This window comes from Dama dama, chromosome 28, assembly GCF_033118175.1.
Source record: "Dama dama isolate Ldn47 chromosome 28, ASM3311817v1, whole genome shotgun sequence".
NCBI lineage: Eukaryota > Metazoa > Chordata > Mammalia > Artiodactyla > Cervidae > Dama > Dama dama.
The window spans coordinates 30,998,664-31,021,922 of record NC_083708.1 but is presented as its reverse complement, the minus strand read 5'-3'; the positions used below and the strand labels follow the sequence as shown (position 1 = coordinate 31,021,922).

The following is a 23,259-nucleotide window of genomic DNA, read 5'->3' as shown; positions in this document are numbered from 1 at the left end:
TGTCATACTCATGAATCCCACAGATAAGTGCTACTATTAAATATATGTCTACTTTTAAAAATATATACTCCTTCAGGGAATGGCATGATATATTGAAAGCGATGAAAGGGAAGAACCTACAACCAAGAATACTCTACCCAGCAAGACTCTGATTCAGATCTGATGGGGAAATCAAAAGCTTTTACAGACAAGCGAAAGCTAAGAGAATTCAGCATCACCAAACCAGCTTTACAATGAATGCTAAAGGGACTTCTCTAGGCAGGAAACACAGAGAAGGAAAAGACCTACAGAAAATAAACCCCAAACAATTAATAAAATGCTAACAGGATCATACATATTGATAATTACCTTAAATGTAAATGGATTAAATGTACCAACCAAAAGACACAGACTGGCTGGGTAGATGAACCCCACAAATTGTATGAAATTATTTTATATTGTTAGGTTAATCATGTTTCCATTATGGCTTGCAACTGTAATTATCTTTTTTTTTTTTGGTCTGGTTATTGACTGTGAAAACTGATAAACATCTTTTACTACTGTGATTATGTAACTATTATTCATTTAATACCACTGTATTATGACTGTGTGCTCAGCTGCTCACTCACGTCCCATTTTTTGTGACTCTATGAACTGTAGCCTGCCAGCCTCCTCTGTCCATGGAATTTTCCAGGCAAGAACACTGGAGCAGGTTGCCATTTCCTCCTCCAGGAGATCTTCCTGACTCAGGGATCGAGCCCACATCTCTTGCATCTTCTGCATTGGCAGGCAGATTCTTTATCACCAGCAACGCCCAGGAAGCCCATATCAACAGAAAACAGTAACATTCTATATCACCAAAACTACCATTTAAGAGAAAAACCTGTAATTGCTTTTTAAATCCAGATGCACATTAGAATTATCTTGGAATATTTTGAAAAATACAAATGCACAGGTATTCTTTTTTCTTCAAAGCTCCAGACCTGATTCTAATGAGCAGCCATGTTTAAAACTACAGGACTATATGATTATCTTTTAGTTCTATCTAGTTTGTTTCATTTTTTTCTATTTCACATTCAGTGCTCCTATTTTATGTTTTCCAATTTCTCCATCTCTTTTTTTTTGGTTATTCTTTCTCAAGCCTTTATCAAGTGTAACAGAAAAGCTTTTGTATACATATATGTATATAAATAGCATGTACAATATATTTATTTTAGAAAACTATGAATTTTTGCCATGTGAAAAAATTTACATTTTGATTCTACTTGTTTGACTATGAACAGAGTGCTAGATTTCTAATTTATATTCTTTGATATAGTTCCATTTATTCTGGCAGCTAGTATCACTGCTAACAGTCTAGAAAGCTTATTATCTTGGTGATTTTTAAAAAAAAATTTTTTTCTGAATGAGGCTTGAAACTTCTAATTCTAAAAATATAAATACTATGTTGCAAAAAGAAAAAAACCAGGAAAGTAACATGTGATATAGTATTACTGTATCATATTGTATTATAAAGTGAAGATTTTGTTCAAATTTCAAAAATTTTATGTTAGTGTCCATTATTTGTTTTCATACCTTATACAAGATTTCATATTGCATTTAGTTGCATTGAGCAGCTTCAGCTGCATACAACAAATTCTGATAACTTCTCTTTTCATTTTTATTCTGTCACAAATATTTTCTAATTTCCCTCGTTATGGTTTCTTTGATACACTTATTTAAAAATAGACATTTAATTTCCAAATACATGGGGTTTTTAAGTATTTCTTATATTAATTTTTCATTTTGATATTAATTTCTCATTTAAATCCTTTTTCTCTGTAATCACCGCCTTCATTTTTTCAATCTTATAACTTTATTGAAGCTTCAATGGCTAAGTAAAGATCACTTTTGGTAACTCTCACATTGCACATGAAAATAGGTGGGTTATTTTCAAATATCTTTTGATATTGATTTCTAACATAATTCCATAGTGATAAGAGAACAGACTATATGATTTCAATATCTTTAGACCATGAAATTTTTGCATCTTGTTTTATGTCCCTGGATATGTCCCAGTGTCTCCAGGTTTATAGTCTATGGGAACTAGAATAGAATTTGTACCCTGTTGTGTGAAAATTATATAAATCTTAATTACGTTGAATTGATTCATAGTGCTTTTTCAGGTCTACTATATCCTTCTAATTTTCTGTCTATCCATTCTATTAATTTTTGAGAGTCTGATACTGAAACTCCAACTAAAAATCTTAATTTATCTATTTTTAAAAATAATTATAATACATAGTGGAACTATATATAATTGCTCTTTATTTTCCAAGTCTCCTGTAAATGTGTTATCCTCCTTTCACAATTTAGAAAAGAAAAAATATACTTCTTCAGGTTAACTTTCAATTCTTCTGTTATGCATTGTGCAATGTCAAAAGAGCACCTACATTTACAGTTTGAAAGAACTCTCCCACGCTGGTAACACCCCTTTCCTCTTTTTTTTTTTTAAATTTCTCCCCCAGGTCTCTTTGTAAAGAATGCCCAATTGAATAATTGTTAATGCCTCTGTTCCCCTGCAGGGATCTTCATAAGGAGAAAAAGATGTCATCAGATTTCCCAAGATGGTTTTAAAAGGAAGAGGCCTTCTTAACCATGCCCCTAGTAAGATCTTTTTTTAAATTACAATAGTTAATGTTAATTCATATGAGACTAAAGTTATAATACTGCAGGATTGTACATGTTTTTCAGTTACTTGACATTAGTGTCTGCAAATAATGAATGTGAGAGTCAATTTATACACCTCCTTGATATTTTACTTAGGAGTCAAGTCATGTCCGGATAATGAGCAACATTCACCCAGGAATGCTACCACTAACTACCAAAATTATTTTCAGGGCAATCTTTGTATCTCAGCTGCCTTTATTGTAGCTATCTCTAAAGTCTCATTCAGATAGAATATTTTATGGCTTAGAGCACATGGGAAAGATTGAAGGCAAGAGGAGAAGGGCATGACAGAAGATGAGATGGTTGGATGGCATCACTGACTCGATGGACATGAGTTTGAGCAAGTCTCCGGGAGTTGGTGATGGACAGGGAAGCCTGGTGTGCTGCAGTCCATGCGATTGCAAACAGTCTGATACAACTGAATGACTGAACTGAACTGCATGTTTACTTTTAAAAATCAGAGTTATTTTTATAGCATTTTTTGGTAATAGGAAAAAATTTGGCAGACTTGTTTAAAGGACCTTTAAACATATTTAGTGGTAAAGGGTGGGGGACTAAAGGTAGCTCAATTATTTAACACTATACAAGACATTAGACAAAGAACATTGAGGGAAAAGTCAAGACTTAGTTTCCCCAAAGAAAGAATCTCTTTCTTACAATACCAAACACTGGCTTGTCCTTTATCATTTCTGTCCCCTTAGGGTAAATGCAAGTCATGGTATCCACGGAGCCCAGCAGAGGGGCTACTCCTATTGTGACCAACCAAAACTCACCTTTGACAAACACATTTTTGTGGTTTTGCAGGTTATAAAGGACTTAAAAGGCCACAGGTTCTCTACTGGGTTATGAGATACAAGGGTCCTATGCAGTGCTGATCTACCCATGCATATATTACCCTCATCACTCACACTGACCTGTTGGGTTTCCTCCTGTCTGACCTTTAGACCCATGCTTTAATCTCGCCCTGACAATGAATTTGTATAACCATAGCTTATTACATAATTTAATACAAATCAGTTAACTAAGCTGCTGAAGTCCAACAAATTCACTTATCCAAAGATACTTTTTACAAATGTGAATCATCAGCACAAATTTCTCAAAGTAGTTTATTAGCTCACCCAAGAAATAAAGATGCATTTACTTGAAAATGCATTTTTTAACCTCTTTTCCACAGAATTAACTAGGTTCTAGATCCTATATAGAGCTCCTTTATATGAATGTTAAGTTACCCAGTAAGAGAAAAATACTCCTCCCAAACAAATTATCAATAGCTTACAGAAAATTAAGCTGAGCATAACTGATTATCCATTAACAATCTTTTCCTGCTTTTGTACATATATTAATGTTCAACACTCAGCACCTATTCTAATACTTACACTGCTGAAATCTTAATTTATTCATTTACTTGTTAAAGAAATTTTTACAAATGCTCCATGACCTACCCGCTCTGAGGAAGGTTCTAAGAGTGGGGAAATCTTGCATTTGTTCCTGTTCAATGTCTGGTGTGTTTCAGAACTTGGTGAGTTGAACAGGCAAGGTAACCCAAGGGCATCCAAGCTCCTTCAGAGTCAGGTCTTCAAATTGTGGCCTTTATTAATTTGCAAGTATTATTTTCCACACTACTACTCATACAAATAAGTTTCCAAATAAAAATGTCTTGTTTTAATATGTCAAGGTAGATTATTCCTATGTCTGATTTTTAATAAAAGTTAATTGTCAGTAGTTAACATAAATTACAGATTCATGAACAACCTAAGGCTAGTTTGTCAGGCATAAAAATATATCTTCACCATTAGCTATCAATATGAAAATTTTCTTTCAGCTTATAATTATGTAACAGTTCTGGAATTAAAAACGAAGGCCTGTTTTGAGAAACCTAGAGAAGAAAACTATGACCCAACAGTTAACTGGTCCTAAAACCATACTTGATAGACCCAAAGCTGGCTGTCAGCCTCCCCACTCCTATCCCATTTAGACTGGTGGGGGTTCCAATCTAAGAAGTGAGGGATCACATTGATAGTTTGACCATCTTCAGGCACTATTACTCAGAGACCCTCCCCATAATTACACAGAACTGGGGGGGAAAGTTCATGTTCTAAATTAGGATTAAGGCTCTAATTCTAAAGGACAGTGTAGATGCTTTGGGTAGATTCCCCCTAAAAGCTTCCTGATTTTTTAAAAATGTTGGGGTAGAAAAAGAAATTACTATTTTTCTAAAAATTCCATGCTGCTCTTTCACTTCTGTGTTTCATTTGCTTTTTAAAGTTAAGGGCAACTTGAGCACAATTTTAAAAAGATCAGCCTCGTGGGAATACATACTATGTGTGTATTATAAATGTCACAGAAGTCCCAAAGTTGATTTATTTATGAAGTTTTCATGGGGTGGGGGGCTGTCTTAATTTCAATTTTAAGTTTTATGACAAATATTTACTATCCTTCCAGTCAGTATTCTAGAAAGCATGTAGCTAGCACCTTTTGTGAAGGGTGCTAGGCAATAAACATCCTATTTGAAATTAAAGACTGTTTCCCCTTAACACAAATTTTAAAAAAATTTACCACAATACCAGTAACACAACTGTGTTGGCAATATAAGAAAAGACCACTGGCTGTTTTTAAACCAAATTTACAAAATGAAAGTTGGGCTCAGAAATTATAGTCCAAACTCCCAATATGTTAGAAGACTTGCTTATATCAATACTTTCTAAATTTTACCTCTAACTGTTAGTACCTCCAGGTGTGATAGAGAACCTAAGTAAATAAAAAGAACTAGAAAAAACAGGAACAATAAAAATCAAGATCAAGGCGAAGATCCATTGGTTCATGACAAGGCATACATGGTACCTGAAACTGAATCTAAATGTATCAAGCTGAAGTCCATTTATAATGGGCAACCACTCTTCCCTCTCTAAAACTGAATGTTTACAGAACAGTTTTATAATAGCATGAGTTAACTTTTTTTTTTTGGTTTACAAAGGAACACATCTGCCTGAACTAATCTGATGAAAAACCATAATCCATTTCTTCCCATTAGTCTTTGACTAAACACTGAAGCTAATCATGCTGGTTTTCTACCCCCACCCCACCCCCACAGGCCTTGGTTCTCACCACAACATGAAATTTTAAAGAATCCATTTAGTTCCACCACTTTATGCAAGACTGGGCAGTTTCAAAACATGTAGGTACAAAGATGTTAGTATCACACTGATACAGAAGGCTATATAAATTTCCTTTACATGGTTAATTAAAACCTTTTGATCTACAAAGATAACGGTCGATCTAATAGCAAGAGATACGTGACAAACACATAATGTTAATATTCTGTCCTCAATTGACAGCTACTGTCCCAGTGCTTCTGGTCTAAATGCACTTTTACTCAGTCCTAATCGGCACCAATAGCTTTTTCACATCCATGGATCTATAATATTTAAAATAATATCCTGGGACAATTGTGATCTGCACTAACTGTCAGCTCATAGGAATTCAGAGGCATGAAACGTGAATTACACTGCTTCAAACTTAAGGAAAACATAAGCAGATACAGATTTGGGGCTAATTTATCTGTAGGTTTTGGTGGGATATTTTCAAGGAGGCTGAGAGATGAAAAGGAGAGGGAGATGACTGGTGAAAGCAGAGCTTTTTTCCACCTTCCTGGAGAGTGGAGAAGAGTTTCATGGAGAAGGAAAACTGCTAGACAGAAGTTGTCACAGGGAATACAATCCACTTCCGCCAAGTCTGGGAAGGTTCTATGCCTTAGGAAGGGTCTCATAGTACAAAGGCTGATGGGCTACGGTGCGGGAGGGATGACTGAAGGCACTCTGCCTAGCGTAAACTGCAAGGACCCAAGTCCACCTTAACTTGCTCAGTTACAGCTTAACCAAATTTATCTGGTCGTCATATTAAAATCACAAATTCTACAATGATCAAGCTACCTCCAATCTGCAGCCACTTAGCTAAGTACCTCTTCACAACCTCAAAACTCTTTTTATGCTCTGAAAAGGGGGGGGGGGGGGCGGCGGGGGAATAAGGAAGCTTCCTTTCCTGAGTACCTGGCCCAATGTCAAAACACAGCATTTATTTTCAAACACTGTGAAACTTTAAAAAAAAAAAAAGAAAAAAGAAAATTCATCGTGTATTTCAGAAATTCAAAATTTGGGATAACATGCTTTTAACATGGTTCCTACAGTTGTTGCACTGTGCAAAAATTTAGAATGGTATAGTTTCACAGGGAAGAGTAGCTGAGAAAGAAGCCTTGTCCACAGACAGCCTGGTGACAAGAAGTCTGGGCTTCAAGTCCTGACTCAGTCACTAACTGATTCTGGGGCTCTGGGCCCTTCAATGTTCATTTTTAAAACGATAGTCTGAAATGATTTTGAAGGTCCTCTTCAGCTTCAAGCTAAGCACAAACTGACCAGATGTTTCAAGTTCCAACTGAAAATTACAGGAAAGAAATTATGAAAGACTTAACAAAGTCCATGTTTGCCCGAGATTAAGTCTGTCATCATTGTGCTGCTGTGGAGGAAAACCTGTTGCATCACATGGAATACTCTTTTTCTAGCTACACGAGAAATTCAAAACACAGTAGTCTGGCTTTTTGCATTTTTTTTTTTTTTTCATTTTGTGAAAAGTAAACAACCGTGTGCTCCCTATGATAACAAGTTCTCAAGTTTCACCTTTATAGTCTGTAAGTACACACAGGATGCCACCTGGCGGAATGGGGCCACGTGACTGAACGCGGGCTGGGCTGGCTTGCTGTTGAAACATTTCTGTTGATGCGTGATTGATGCTTTGCGTTTACATTGAAGCTTCATTCCAAACCCACCTCCAAGCTTTAGTAGAAGGCTGTTTGGGACCTTCACTGTTGCTGTTTTCAGGGACGATTAACCACGTATTGGCCAGTGGAAGAGGAAGTCTGCACAGGATCTGCCCACTACTTCGTGTGGCTTGTGCTCACTCGAGCATGCAAGTTAAAAACAACGAGATTCAACCTCAGATCCTAATTGGTCACATCTACTTTGACAATAAAAGGGAAGTCAAAGAGCCTCTGACACTGCATCTGGTGTAAGTGGAAAACCTCCCTGTCTCCCCACACTAATGTCACAGACCTGCCCTCCCCCGCCCCCAGCACTGTAATATCACACGGTTAAGAGTTTCAAAGGTCTGTCATTTTTCCCAGAAAAACACCGCGGGTCTGGAGGGATTCTAGCTGGGTGCACTCACCTCTTTGATCTTTTCCCTTTTCTCGCGGATGGCGGCGTCGGCGGGTTCCCGGTCAATCGCCCCGATTGTATTCTGGGGTGCTAAGTACACGGGGGGTAGCCTTCTGAACCCCGCCCTGTTACTCAGCTGGTCCTGGGCCACCTTCTCCTTCTCCATCAGGATGTCTCTCTGGATCTCCTCGGGCAGCTTCTGCAGGGTCTCCTTGGCTTCCCTCAGAGCCCGCTCGTGGTTTTCGCGGATCCTGGCCAAGTTGTCCTCTAGGGAGGCCGCGGGGTCCCCCGGAGCGTCCTCCTCGCCGCGCCGGGCGCGCCCCTCCGCCGCGTCCTCGGCGCGCGCCCCGGGTCCGGGCTTGTGGTCGGCGGCCGGCTGCAGGGCGGGGCTGGAGTGGAACAGGACCCCGCTGAGCAGCTTGGAAGAGTCGGGCAGGAAGAAGATCGCCCCGAAGCAGAGCGTGATGAAGGCGCTGAACACCAACAGCAGCACGAACTTCTCCGTCAGGCGGAAGGCGGCGGGGCCCGACCCCTTCCTGCCGCTGCTGCCGCCGCCGCCGCCTCCGAGCCCCCCGCCCAGGCCGCCGCCCGCCGGACTACTGAAGAGCGGCAACAGGCCCCCCACGGGCATCGCGCCCGCCGCCCCGGCCGCCGGGTCGCCCGCTGTCCAGTGGCCTCGCGCCGCGCCGCTCAGCAGCCAAACTTCGCCGCCGCCGGGCGTCAGCGGCCGCGGGGCTGCGTCCTGGGCATCCAGGCCGCCTAAATCCCCCGCCCGGGCTGCAGGTATCCCCCGGGGAGACAACTCCCCTCAGAGTCTTCTCCCCGAGGCGGCTCCTTTGGCAAACGACGCGAGCGCGACAGACCTCTCGCTGCAGCCCCTGCGGGGAGAGAAACAGTAAAAACACAGTAATTAACCAGGATGGTGATAAAGTTTCCACCGGTCTCCACCCTCCGACGACCGCGAGAGCCGCCAGGACAGCTCCCCCGGCACGGAGTCCGGAGTCCGGCTGCCGGCACCGCCCTCGGAACCCACGCTTTGGACTTAGGGGTGAAGTTGGCGGGTCTCGGGGGTGGCGTGTCCCGCGCGCACCTGGAGTGGGGCCGTGCGCGGTCACCTCCTTGCAGAGGGCAGCGCGGGAGAGGCGCCGCAGGGGTGGCGGTGGCGGGGTTCGTCAACTTCGCCCGCTCCTCATCCCGAAGCTGGGACCAGCTGTCTCTCCGCTTCCCAGGTGGCGTCTGAGCGTGCTTCCCCGCAGCCCCGAGCACCGCGCGGCTGGGCTAGCGCGCCGACCCGCGGGCGAGTCGGCGCGAGCAGGGTAGCGCGACACCCTCCGCCGCGGCCCCGCGAGCACTAACACCACTGCCGGTCTCGGGGCGGTCGGAAACGAGGGCGGTGACGCGGCCGGAGAGTGACGGCGCGGCCGGGCCAATCACGCGCCGCTCAGGGCCCCCCGGGGGCGGGACCGAGGCAGGGAGGGGGGCCATGCCGGGAGGGGAGTTTACGGGAAGCGCAGCCTCGTGGGGGCCCGGCCGGGGGCGGGGAGGGTAGCTGGGGCCCCTGAGGCACGAGGCGGGCGGGAGAGGCGGCGGAAAGCCGGGCAGTCTGACCCTCTGTGGAGGCCAGGGGCCGGAGGCTGCGGGCGGGACCCGGGGTCCGGGACTTTATCCTGGTCCGGCCTCGGGCCCGGGTCCTAGAGGGTGGCTGGTCTCGAGTTGCGGGGGAGGCGCCTGGGCTGATGCAGGACCTCCCTGTTGCCCTCTCGGACCTGCGCCTGGCCGTGCGGGGCCCGGTCCAGGAGCGTCGAGAAGGACGGGGTCTTGCCAAGAATCGCCAGATCTCTATGAAGCGTGGTTACTCTTCTTTACCCAAAGCAGGGATTCCCCCAGTGCTCGGTAGCAGTTAACACAAAAGTCCCTTGATGAGAGGCTGTGATTTGGAGAGCTCTTGAGCTCAGCTTTTGAGCTCTTTGGTCGAACATCCTTTCACCTAAGAGGCTTAATGGTTTTGTGGTTGCTCCGAAGTCTTCGACTGAATCCTCTCCCTCTTAAAAAAAAAAAGTGGTGTAGCTCCCCCACCCACTCCCACTTTCAAAATTCACCTACCTCATACAAGTTGGTCATATTTTCCACTTAAAGAAGAAGTTTTATGCTGCCATAGCTTCAAGTAATAAATTTCAACGTTGTTGAAATTGACTTGGATTTGACTACTTCCAGGGAAATAAGGACTTGGTCCAACAGAGATTGTCTTCTAGACAGCATTAGTTTTGCAAAATGTGTTTGTAATTCCCCTGTTGCTCTGCAAATAAAGGATTATCAGAGAGGAGAAAGTTGACTGATTTCCCATTTTCCATTTCTGAAAGCTGGTTTATATAGCAGGCTTACCTTCTATCCTGCATGCTTCTCTAGAAAGGTGATTTTAGATCTATTTCTGTTTGTTGTCTTTAGCAAAAAGGAAACAGCTGACACCTTTCAGGAAGGTGTCCACAGCATAGTTGTTCTCAGGATTTAGACTGTGTGAGAAAATCTAAAATTAAAAATCCTTATTACAGATTTCATTTTAGTATTCATTTTAACCATCATTACAGTATTTGTTTTGTGTAAAATGAATCATACACCCAAAGTTTTTGTTAATGGGAAATTACTGTTCGATAAAACCAACTGTCTGGCTTTTTTTTTTTTTTGATAACTGCTCTGATATTCTATGCCCAGAAGAGTGCAGCATATCCAAGCAGGGTAACAAAGTTTAGAAGGACTGAAACAGAAAACAATAATTTTTATTTTTAATAATGGAAGGGTAATTTTTGTTTCAAACTACAACTTGTAGATAGGTTGGAAAGTTTAAATCATTGGGAATTAAGGTCTGTCTCTTTATCGTCATGTTTTATGGAATGCTTTATTATTTCAACTATTGAATTATTTCTTGTAACCACAAACTATTTAGAAACATTACGATTAATGTTACTAAGTATTCCAGAGAAGCAATAAAATCTACTTTTACGTGCATGTTGAAGTGATGAAGAAAGGAAGTTATAAATCTAATGCTATTTCTTTAATTTTGATATCAAACCAATTTGAGTTTAACTCATATCCTGTAATGGGAACATTTAAAATTTAGCGTATGGACTTAAAGATGATTTTTTTCCCCTAAACACCTTAAATTTTATTTATCTATATTGTGTTTAGGGCTTCTCCAGTGGCCCAGTGGTAAAGAATTTGCCTGCAATGCAGGAGAAGCAGAAGAGGTGGGTTCAATCCTTGGGTGGGGAAGATTCCCCTAGAGGAGAAAATGACAACCCATTCCAGTATTCTTGCCTGGAGAATCCCATGGACAGAGAATCTTGGTGGGTTACAGTCCATAGGGTCGCAAAAAGTCAGACTTGACTGAGCAATATTGTGTTTAAATCTTTTACAGTGACTATTATATTTATTTGTGTTTACCTTTATGTAGCTTATTTTAAGACTGCTTTCTTACTATATGTTTTTCTTATGAAACAGATTTATTAAGAGTGAAGCCTGCTTTTAATGACTGGTTAAACCAAGAAATTAGCATGGGTGGTTGATTATGGGATACATATTAAAGGGTGCCAGTCTGTGTTAGGTAGAATGAAAAACATGTGGGAATGCTCACATTTGGGCTAAAGCAAGTTTAAAAAAAGTTCACAGAGAAGGTATTTGAAGAGACATACCAACTAAATCAACCACATTAAACCCCTGAAAACCAACCATGTGTATTCATGGTAAGGAAGGAGGACAGAATGTTCAATAAGTAAAAATGTATGTTTTGTAAAAGTGAAATATAAGACTTTGCCCTGATTTCAAAACCATACATACTCTTACAGTTGGAATCACAATACTGTGTATCCTCATATATAGCAAAAATAAAGGAAACTGTTCTGGTCTCCAAATAATAAATTTACTTCCTGTAAATTCAGACTCCCTGCCTTGCCTACCTGAAGACATCTGATCTTTGTGAATGCAATGATTGTGACAAAGTTGCTGTTTTCTCATGAATAGTCTAATGTAAACTTAGCAACCTTAGTAATTTTGTGCAGTTTTTCTGTTCAGGTATTTGCTGTGTTTTCTTATGTGGCCAGCTAGTCCTGAAGTGACACCCTTGTACTTCTTGTGAGCTTGCTTACAAACTTAATTCTTAATTTTTCCTTTTCTAGAGCTTATATCTGTGTATCTTTGACAATTTGTAAAATATTTGTTTCAAGATAAAATCTTTAGCATCAATTAATTTTTTAAAACTTGATTTTGGTTGGAGACATCCCCCCAAATTACAAAAAATCACCAATTTATTTGACTGCTTGAATTTCTCTGTTTCTAAAATAACATTTTTAGCAAAGGGTAGGTTTAACTTTTACATGGATTTGCTAAAATTAAATATAATGATAATTATAAACAGGATTACAAAGGAAAAGGGACAATATTTTTATGAAAACTGTGGTGAATAAATATTTTTGTAAAGCTATAAGTTCTCGAAAATTAAATTGCAAAAAACTTTTCTGACTAGGAAGTTTCTAGGAGGTGCTTCTTGGTTTATGAAAGAATCTTTTTGACATTCTTTGTTGTTTAATTTAAAAATATAATGTAATCTAATGAAAGAATTTAACACATATGTATAATAATTAATACTAAGATGTTCCAACAAGTTAAATTTTTAGTAAAAACAAATCTTCCTAAAGCTGATTTTCTAATTGTCTTCAAATTCCAGTTCAGAATAACTTTTTACTTTTATTTTTAAAAAACCAAAACATAAATATGAAAAAAATTGTTCATTGTGAACATTAATCTTGAAATTTCAATAATTCAATGGGCAATGCTGAATTTTACAGAAAATGTATTATAATGAGAATAAACCAAAGTCTAAAATAAGCTATCAATAATATTCTTAATTATTTGAGGAGTTGCAGTCATATATCTGGCCTTTTTTTTTTCTCAGATTACTTTGGAACAGCTTCAGTAGTAGATTATTTTTACAGAACTTCAATCATCTTTGTGTGTGTTTGGGGCGAAGGTTGGGTGAGGGGTGGGCAGGAGTAAGAGGCTGAATCAAGGAGCCCCCTCTGTCCCTGCGTGCTCCTGTTGAAAGATGTTGTTGTTTTGAAAACTCATTTCATCAATATTAGCAGTTTCCAACTTAAAAACATTGTGTTCCACGAAGTGTTTGGGCATAGCCCTTGGAAATTTTAGAGCATTTCTCTCTATAGAAACAAAGTTCTAAACGGTGCTTTGGTACTAGTCTGCTCTATAAAGATCTGAAACCCTAGGGGACAATAAAACGTTGGAAAAAATAATGTTGCAATGCTAGTAATCAAAGTAGGATTAAATTAGAAAGTGTTTATTTATCATGATTGTTGGAGCCTCAGGACAGATTTATCTGGAAGAAGCAGCAATATAATGATTGTTTCAGGAAGATTCTAAACTAACTTGCAAGGTTGTAAGGTTTGTGGAAGTTCTTAGGTATAGTTTTCCTCCAAGTAGATTTCTTTCCAGTGCTAGTGCTACCCTTAGGGTGTTTTGTTTCTATTCTCTTTTGATTTGATTAACAAAGGAACTGAAAGAGATAAACAAGTTCCTGGAGAGGTTTTCCTGAGGTAATTGAGCAAGAGTTTGAATGAGAGAGTGATTTATTATAGAAGACATGCATGTCCTTGGCTGTGTGACCATGGGTGATAAGTCAACCATCTTCTGTATCTCTCATTCTTCATCTATAACATTGTTGTGGCTCTTAGATTAAGTGATATAACTAATGTGTCTGGCACAACAGCGTTCAAGAAATTTAATTCAGTTTCTCACCTCTCCTAAAAAGGGAACTAATGAGTTTGGGTAAACTCCAGGAGTTGGTGATGGACCGGGAGGCCTGGCGTGCTGCAGTTCATGGGGTCGCAAAGAGTCGGACACGACTGAGTGACTGAACTGACTGAATGTCACTAGTGGCAAAAGAACAGTGTCTATAGGATTCTCCTAAGCAAGAACCAGAAAAGGGTGGCGGAAAGAAATTTTGGATTATGTGGTTCTTCACATGGTTGTCACTTTTAAACCTTTATTTTCTATTTAAATAATATCCACTGGACTTGTGGACATGATGGGAGAAGGAGAGGGTGGGATGAATTTAGAGAGTATCATTGGCATATATATACTACCAAAGAAGAAAAGGAAAGATATACCCATTTGAAAGCAGAGTTCCAAAGAATAGCAAGGAGTGCTAAGAAAGACTTCCTCAGCGATCAATGCAAAGAAATAGAGGGAAACAGTAGAATGGGAAAGTCTAGAGATTTCTTCAAGAAAACTAGATATACCAAGGGAACATTTCATGCAGGGATGGGTACAATAAAGGAAAGAAATGGTATGAACCTAACAGAAGCAAAAGATATTAAGAACAGGTGGTAAGAATACACAGAAGAGCTATACAAAAAAGATCTTCACGACCCAATAATCATGATGCTGTGATCACTCACCAAGAGCCAGATATCCTCGAATGCAAAGTCAAGTGGGCCTTTGGAAGCTTCACTACAAGGTAGTTGAGGTGACGAAATTCCAGTTGCACTATTTGAAATCTTAAAAGATGATGTTATACACTGTTTATAATAGCCAGGACATGGAAGCAACCTAGATGCCCATTAGCAGACGAATGGATAAGGAAGCTATGGTAAATATACACAATGGAATATTACTCAGCCATTAAAAAGAATTCATTTGAATCAGTTCTAATGAGATGGATGAAACTGGAGCCCATTATACAGAGTGAAGTAAGCCAGAAAGATGAATACCAATATAGTATACTAATGCATATATATGGAATTTAGAAAGATGGTAACGATAACCCTATATGCAAAACAGAAAAAGAGACAGATGTACAGAATAGACTTTTGGACTCTGTGGGAGAAGGCAAGGGTGGGATGTTTTGAGAGAACAGTATTGAAACATGTATATTATCAAGGGTGAAACAGATCACCAGCCCAGGTTGGATGCATGAGACAAGTGCTCAGGGCTGGTGCACTGGGAAGACCCAGAAGGATGGGGTTGGGAGGGAGGCGGGACAAGGGATCGGGATGGGAAATACATGTAAATCCATGGCTGATTCATGTCAATGTATGGCAAAAACCACTACAATATTGTAAAGTAGTTAGCCTCCAACTAATAAAAATAAATGGAAAAAAAAAAGATGATGCTGTGAAAGTGCTGCATTCAATATGCCAGCAAATTTGAAAAACTCAACAATAGCCATAGGACTGGAAAAGGTCAGTTTTCATCCCAATCCCAAAGAAAGGCAATGCTAAAGAATGCTCAAACTACCGCACAATTGCACTCATCTAACATGCTATTAAAGTAATGCTCAAAATTCTCCAAGCCAGGCTTCAACAGTAAGAGAACTGTGAACTTGCAGATGTTCAAACTGGATTTAGAAAAGGCAGAGGAACCAGAGATCAAATTGCCAACATCCATTGGATCATAGAAAAAGCAAGAGAGTTCCAGAAAAACATCTATTTCTGTTTTGTTGACTATGCCAAAGCCTTTGACTGTGTGGACCTCAACAAACTCTGGAAAATTCTTAAAGACATGAGAATACCAGACCACCTGATGTGCCTCTTGAGAAATCTGTATGCAGGTTAGGAAGCAACAGTTACAACTGAATATGGAACAAGAAACTGGTTCCAAATAGGAAAAGAAGTACGTCAAGACTATATTGTCACCCTGCTTATTTAGCTTATATGCAGAGTACATCATGAGAAACACTGGACTGGATGAGGCACAAGCTGGAGTCAAGATTTCCGGGAGAAATATCAATAACTTCAGATATGCAGATGACACTACACTTATGGCAGAAAGTGAAGAACTAAAGAGCATCTTGGTGAAAGTCAAAAAGGAGAGTGAAGTGTTGGCCTAAAACTCAAAATTGAGAAAACTAAGATCATGGAATCTGGTTCCATCACTTCACGGTGAATAGATGGGGAAACAGTGACAGACTTTATTTTTTGGGGCTCCAAAATCACTGCAGTTGGTGACTGCAGCCATGAAATTAAAAGATGCTTGCTCCTTGGAAGGAAAGTTATGACCAACCTAGACAGCATATTAAAAAGCAGAGACATTACTTTGCCAACAAAGGTCTGTCTCATCAAGGCTATGGTTTTTTCAGCGGTCATGTATATATGTGAGAGTTGGGCTATAAAGAAAGCTGAGCACTGAAGAATTGATGCTTTTGAACTGTGGTGTTGGAGAAGACTCTTGAGAGTCCCTTGGACTGCAAGGCGATCCAACTAGTCAATCCTAAAGGAAATCAGTCCTGAATATTCATTGGAAGGACTGATGTTGAAGCTGAAACTCTAATACTGTGGCCACGTGATGCGAAGAACTGACTCATTGGAAAAGACCCTGATGCTGAGGAAGATTGAAGGCAGGAAGAGAAGGGGATGACAGAGGATGAGACGGCTGGATGGCATCACTGACTCAATGGACATGAGTTTGAGTAAACTCTGGGAGTTGGTGATGGACAGGGAAGCCTGGCGTGCTGCAGTCCATGGGGTTGCAAAGAGTCACACATGACTGAGCGACTGAACTGAACTGAACTGACACTCAGTTCAGTTCAGTCGCTCAGTTGTGTCCAACTCTTTGTGATCCCATGAATTGCAGCACACCAGGCCTCCCTGTCCATCACCAACTCCCAGAGTTTACTCAAACTTAAGTCCATTGAGTCAGTGATGCCATCCAACCATCTCATCTTCTGTCGTCCCCTTCTCCTCCTGCCCCCAATCCCTGCCAGCATCAGGGTCTTTTCCAATCAGTCAACTCTTCGTGTGAGGTGGCCAAAGTATTGGAGTTTCAGCTTCAACATCAGTCCTTCCAATGAACACCCAAGACTGATCTTTAGGATGCACTGGTTGGATCGCCTTGCAGTCCAAGGGACTCTCAAGAGTCTTCTCCAACACCACAGTTCAAAAGCATCAGTTTTTTGGCACTCAGCTTTCTTCACAGTCCAACTCTCACATTCATACATGACCACTGGAAAAACCATAGCCTTGATGAGACAGACGTTTGTTGGCAAAGTCATGTCTCTGCTTTTTAATATGCTGTCTAGGTTGGTCATAACTTTGCTTCCAAGGAGTACGCGTCTTTTAATTTCATGGCTGCAATCACCATCTGCAGTGATTTTGGAGCCCCAAAAAATAAAGTCTGACACTGTTTCCACTGTTTCCCCATCTATTTCCGAGGTGATGGGACCAGATGCCATGATCTTAGTTTTCTGAATGTTGAGCTTTAAGCCAACTTTTTCACTCTCCTCTTTCACTTTCCTCAAGAGGCTTTTTAGTTCCTCTTCATTTTCTGCCATAAGGGTGGTGTCATCTGCATATCTGAGTTTATTGATATTTCTCCCGGCAATCTTGATTCCAGCTTATGCAGACCAGCATTTCTCATGATGTACTCTGCATATAAGTTAAACAAGCAGGGTGACAATATATAGTCTTGATGTACTCCTTTTCCTACTTGGAACCAGTCTGTTGTTTCATGTCCAGCTCTAACTGTTGCTTCCTGACCTGCATACAGGTTTCTCAAGAGGCAGGTCAGGTGGTCTGGTATTCTCATCTCTTTAAGAATTTTCCACAGTTTATTGTGATCCACACAGTCAAAGGCTTTGGCATAGTCAACAAAACAGAAATAGATGTTTTTCTGGAACTCTCTTGCTTTTTCATTGATCCAGCGGATGTTGGCAATTTGATCTCTGGTTCCTTGGCCTTTTCTAAAACCAGCTTGAACATCTGGAAGTTCACGGTTCACGTATTGCTGAAGCCTGGCTTGGAGAATTTTGAGCATTACTTTACTAGTGTGTGAGATGAGTGCAATTGTGCAATAGTTTGAGCATTCTTTGGCATGGCCTTTCTTTGGGATTGGAATGAAAACTGACTTTTTCCAGTCCTGTGGCCACTGCTGAGTTTTCCAAATTTGCTGGCATATTGAATGCAGCACTTTCACAGCATCATCTTTCAGGATTTGAACTAGCCCAACTGGAATTCCATCACCTCCACTAGCTTTGTTTGTAATGATGCTTTCTAAGGCCCACTTGACTTTGCATTCCAGAATGTCTGACTCTAGGTGAGTGATCACACCATTGTGATTATCTGGGTCGTGAAGATCCTTTTTGTACAGTTCTTCTGTGTATTCTTGCCACCTCTTAATATCTTCTGCTTCTGTTAGGTCCCTACCATTTCTGTCCTTTATTGAGCCCATCTTTGCATGAAATGTTCCCTTGGTATCTCTAATACACCACCATGTGTAAAATGGAACACTAGTGGGAATCTTCTGTATAGCACAGGGAGCTCACTCGGTGCTCTGTGATGACCCTTAGGGGTGGGATGGGGGAGTGGGGGTGGAGGAAGGCTTTGGGGGAGGACTATATGTATACATATAGCTGAGTCTCATTGTTGTGCGGCAGAAACACAATGTTGTAAATCAGCTATATTTCAATTTAAAAAAGTAAAATGGGAAAAAAACTTTCATGTGTACCAATAGTAATATCCACCAGAGGAAAAGTGGGGGAAAGAGCCCCAGGTTTTGTAGGGAGAGAGTCCTACAGTGTCTCCCCACTCTTTTTAAACAGGACCAAAAGGTTTATGAAAGAATCAACTTTATATTTCTTAAACTTGAGAAAATATGAATGATGGCAGAGTCTGAATGTAAGGAAAGTGTTATTACTGCTCAGTGCTTGAAGAAGCAGGAAAAGAACAATTCAGGCAGAAAGCTTGGCTAGAGAAGGCCAACAATGACCTTTCAGATTTCTGGTATATATATGTTTGAATTTTATGACTTGAAGAGATAACTCTTTTTTTTATTTTTATTATTTTAGAAGAGTACTCTTGACTGAGTGAGACTGCAGGAGAAAAGTTTTTTTTCGTATGACTAGAGAAAGAGTTTTTCTTAGTTTTAAATTCATTACATACATTAAAAAAAAAAAAAAGCTTTTAATTTTTTTTTAAAAATAGTATTTTTTCTCTCCATTCTATGTTCTGTAAAGATCACATGCTGCTCCAGAAAAATCAAACTCAGAAAATGAGAAAAATTATGATATGTTATTCTGCCCAAGTGAAAATTTTTTCATGAAATAAAGCAAAATGAAACCACATGGGCTTGTTCCTATTTTGGAGAAACTCTCTACAGCTATGACATGACAGCACTTGCCTTCCCAATTTTATTGCAAAATAAATGTGCTCTTTTCACTACATATTTGGTCTTTCATACTGCCCTTCAGGGCAGAACTTTTTCTTAGCCCTAGGTCTCTATAAATGAATCAAGAATTCACTTGTGGTTCTCTGTCCATAGAACAAAGTTCACTTGAAGCACTCTCCTGCAGCATATAGTTTCATTTAGGGGCTAAAGTAAAAGCAGATTTGTTGCAGAGAGTACCTGAACAAATTATATCTATTGAGTGTGTGACTGGTAGTCAGATTGTTTGGTATAATTAATAGTGGTCTAGACTGTGGGAATGGAAGGGATGTATTGAAATTAACATAGGAGAAGAGAAGGGAAGAATTACAAACCACTGACCCATGTATCAATTAGACTCAATGATCTGAAACTGCCTGGGTCTCATATAGGGTTTCTACAAATTCCTGGGCCTAAAATGTGTTGAGCTTGAGATATGCAATCTGGCTGTTAGATTATAAACAGCTTTTGAGCATCTACTGGGGTTGTTTGATTCTCCAGTTTCTCCCAAATATTAAATGGGTATAATGCATTTGACTATTATGATATATTATATCCTGAAGAGCAACCAACAAACAATGAAAATAGCAAATTCCTAAACATGCCATTCCTTTAAAAAATTCTTAGTATTAAAGCCCATCTCTCTCTCTATCTATATCTATTTTATATATATATATATATACATATATATATATAAAGAAATTAATTTCAGTGTTTTTAAAAGGAAGAATTTAGTTTACTTAAGAAGTAATTGATTGCCTTAGTCTGGGATCCTGAGAGAATGAAAGGCCACTGCTGAAGGATATGCGGTTCCTTTTAGGGAATGATTGTGGTGATAGTTGCATGACTCTTAGTATACTACAGTTGTACACACGAAATGGGTGGCTTTTATGGTATGTGAACTATATTTGAATAAATTTGTTATAAAAAAAGTTTCCTTTCAGAACTCATTTATAAGAATCTTTCTTGAGAACAATGGAATACCTTAAGCAAAAAAAAAAAAAAGGTAAAAATAAAAGGATGGAGTTGACATCATACAAAATGGTATTAAACATTTGAAAAGTAGTAAGTAGAGAGTATAAAGTCAAAAAAGATTTTCAAGAACATAGAGGAAAATGCTATAAATTCTCAGCTTGAGAAGTATATATTTTCACTGAGTAGTCAAACCAAAGTAATGTTTTAAAATTCTGAATGACTTCTACACTCTACACTCTTTCCTATTAAGTAAAACATGGACAAGTAATATCATTCATATTTTTTGTATACATGGAAAATTGCTATTAAATTAACTGTACTTCACAGCACTGTAGAGACCAAAATGTTTCCAGAAGCTAACTGCTTAGAGGAGCACTTTCTACTAAGCAAAATGATGCAGGGGCAAGAGAGCTGGATTAGGAATCAGAAGACTTGTCTTTAAAACTAGCTCTGATTTCTGTGGACTTTTAAACACTCAGCTTCCATTTTTTTTCCTGTAAAATAATGGGAACTCCTAATTGAAAGAGTTGTCATGGTTAAATTAGATACTTGTTTGTCTATTAGAGAATGTTCTACAGCTATAAGGTATTATAACAGCTATTAATAATATTAATTATTAACACAGTAACATACATTAATATTAGATAATAATAATAATTATTAATCACTTAGAGAATCATCTAGCATCAGAATTCCAACACAATGTCATTAAGAAGACTAAAAGGGTAAAATTTGTATCTATAGTATCATTTCTTTCATTATTCCTTTCTTTCTTTTCCCATCATCTATCTTTAAGATCTTTAACTCAAAAAGCTGAAATATTTTAAAGAATTGACTACTGTTATAATTTTTTTAAAAACTCAAGTATTTAATGGGATGTATTATAAAATTTGTAGCAGAATCTGTCTCTGACTCTTCTATGTTCAGTTAATCCTACCAAAATAGAAAACAGTATTTTACATGCCTTCAAAAAAAAAAATAAAACCCAGACATTCTGAGTTTTCTATTTTTCTGCTTTCACATACTGTTTATACAGCCTTATGTTTTCTACTCAAATTGTTTTTACTTTTTGCATTTTTATAGTTTTATAAGCTTATCACCAGTATAATGCATGTGTAGATAATTTAGGATATGTGGCCAAAAAAAGAAAAAAAAAAATTAAAAATTTTACCACAGTGACACCTTTGTACATATCTTATGTACAGAAGGAAAACTTTTCCGTTTTCCTTTCTGGATTCTTTGGCAGGTTTAATAATTAAATTGACATGAGATAGATTAAGAGGAGAAAAACAAATTTAAATTCATACTTATAGGAGCTCATAAAAATATGAGACTGAAAGAAGTAACCAGTGCAAGCAAATTTTATACTTTTTAGATAAACTATTATTGGTGAAGATTTGACAAAATGAAGGGGTTTGGGCTTGGGATAGCAATTTAATAAAGAAGTAATAAGCTTTTCTTATACAGCCTTCTCAGCCTTGAATTTCCGATCTCTGGTGATAAAAATGCCTTCTACCTTCCTGGTATAGGGCAGACACCATCACATGGGACATTTATTTCTGGCATTCAAAGAGACAAAGAGAGTCAGAGTGTTCTTCTTGTACTGGCTATTTCTTGAATAATTTTAATTAAAAATAATCAACATGCCAAAGTGGCATATTTTGACGTACTCTATTTTGTTCACCTTCAATCCTGCCTTTGAAACTTTCCCAAGAAGTTTCACTCTCACAAGTTGTGTTGGTAGATTGTTCCATCTCATTGAACCAGTCTTCTATTCCTAACAACAGGTTGGTTCAGATAAATTCATTTCAGGAACTGGTGATGCAACACATGTATGCATGCTCCGTAGTGTCTGACTCTTTGCGATCCCATGGACTGTAGCTCGCCAGGCTCCACCGTCCATGGAATTTTCTAGGCAAGGATACTAGAGTGGGTTGCCATTTCCTACTCTGGGGAATTTTCCCAACCCAGAACTCAAACCTGCATCTCTTGCATCTCCTACAATGGGAGCCCCAAATTAGACCTATATTGTGCTAGCTCTCAGGCATTTAATAGAAGGCATGTCTATGGAAACAAAAGAAAAACAATGATTAATGACTGAAGTAGATCATACATCTGGTTTCTAAGTTCTGCAGAAAACCAATAAAGAAGATTTCTAGATATCAAGCTCAAAGCATTTTCAGATAGGTGAGGACAAGTAATGGCAATTTGATAACTTTTCCTGGCTTGTGGATTGAATATCTGTGATGATCTGAATGGTTCACAAAGCAGTAGGTGCAAAGACTATATATGAGCTGTTGTGGTGATTTCTCTGAAGTTTTTATCAAGTTGTCCTACTTGAGCTTGCATGGCTTCAGGAAAAAGGGCAGTTTTAGTTTTCAATGATTTCAAGTCAGAAAGGTGGGGGAAAAATTTGGAAATAATAGTTTGGAGAGTTGTAGGCAAATATTGGAGAAAACTAAAATTCAGGATTCAGTCTAGTTTACAGGTAGAAAACAAAACCTCAAAGACAATTAATAGCACTGATCTTTGATATCCACAAAGATGTAGTACTGAAGCATAATTTTTCTCCCTATCATCACTCCATTTCTATCAAAGAGAACCACAATAAGACTAATTTGCTTGCAAATAATTCTGGTTTAATAAACTTGACCTGCTTGTTTACATATGTGTAGCAATGTAGACCATATAGGTAGCAATAGAATGACCATATAGGCTCTTTGAAATATGCTGGAACTTTTCATAAAAAGACTCATATTGAACTCTAAAAAGCCTGTTGTGGCTAAGGGCCAAACCAAGAACTTGCCACCGGACTTTGCCTGCAGTACCTATAGATATGGGTACATTCCTCTCTTCTTCAGTTCAGTTCAGTTCAGTAGCTCAGTCATGTCCACCTCTTTGCGACCCCACGAATCGCAGCACGCCAGGCCTCCCTGTCCATCACCAACTCCCGGAGTTTACTCAAACTCATATTCATCGAGTCGGTGATGCCATCCAGCTATCTCATCCTCTGTCGTCCCCTTCTCCTCCTGCCCCCAATCCCTCCCAGCATCAGGGTCTTTTTCAATGAGTCAGCTCTTCGCATGGGGTGGCCAAAGTACTGAAGTTTTAGCTTCAGCCTCTCTTCTTAAGGTCCCCCAAATCCTGAGTTTCCTGAAACTGTCAGGAAGTGACCTTCCTTCCTCAC

General features: G+C 39.4%; 1 protein-coding gene across 1 annotated transcript in view; it reads right to left on the bottom strand.

Moving 5' to 3' along the window:
- Positions 1 to 9,236, bottom strand: part of MAN1A1 (mannosidase alpha class 1A member 1) — a 170,062-nt gene extending 160,826 nt beyond the window's left edge. Inside the window, exons 1-2 of the mRNA XM_061131881.1 lie at positions 8,986 to 9,236; positions 7,906 to 8,773 (exon numbers count right to left, since the gene is read on the bottom strand). Coding sequence (XP_060987864.1) covers positions 7,906 to 8,526 — 621 coding nt within the window. The 5' untranslated portion in view covers positions 8,527 to 8,773; positions 8,986 to 9,236. The remainder of the gene's footprint in view (positions 1 to 7,905; positions 8,774 to 8,985) is intronic.
- Positions 9,237 to 23,259: the final 14,023 nt, after the last annotated feature.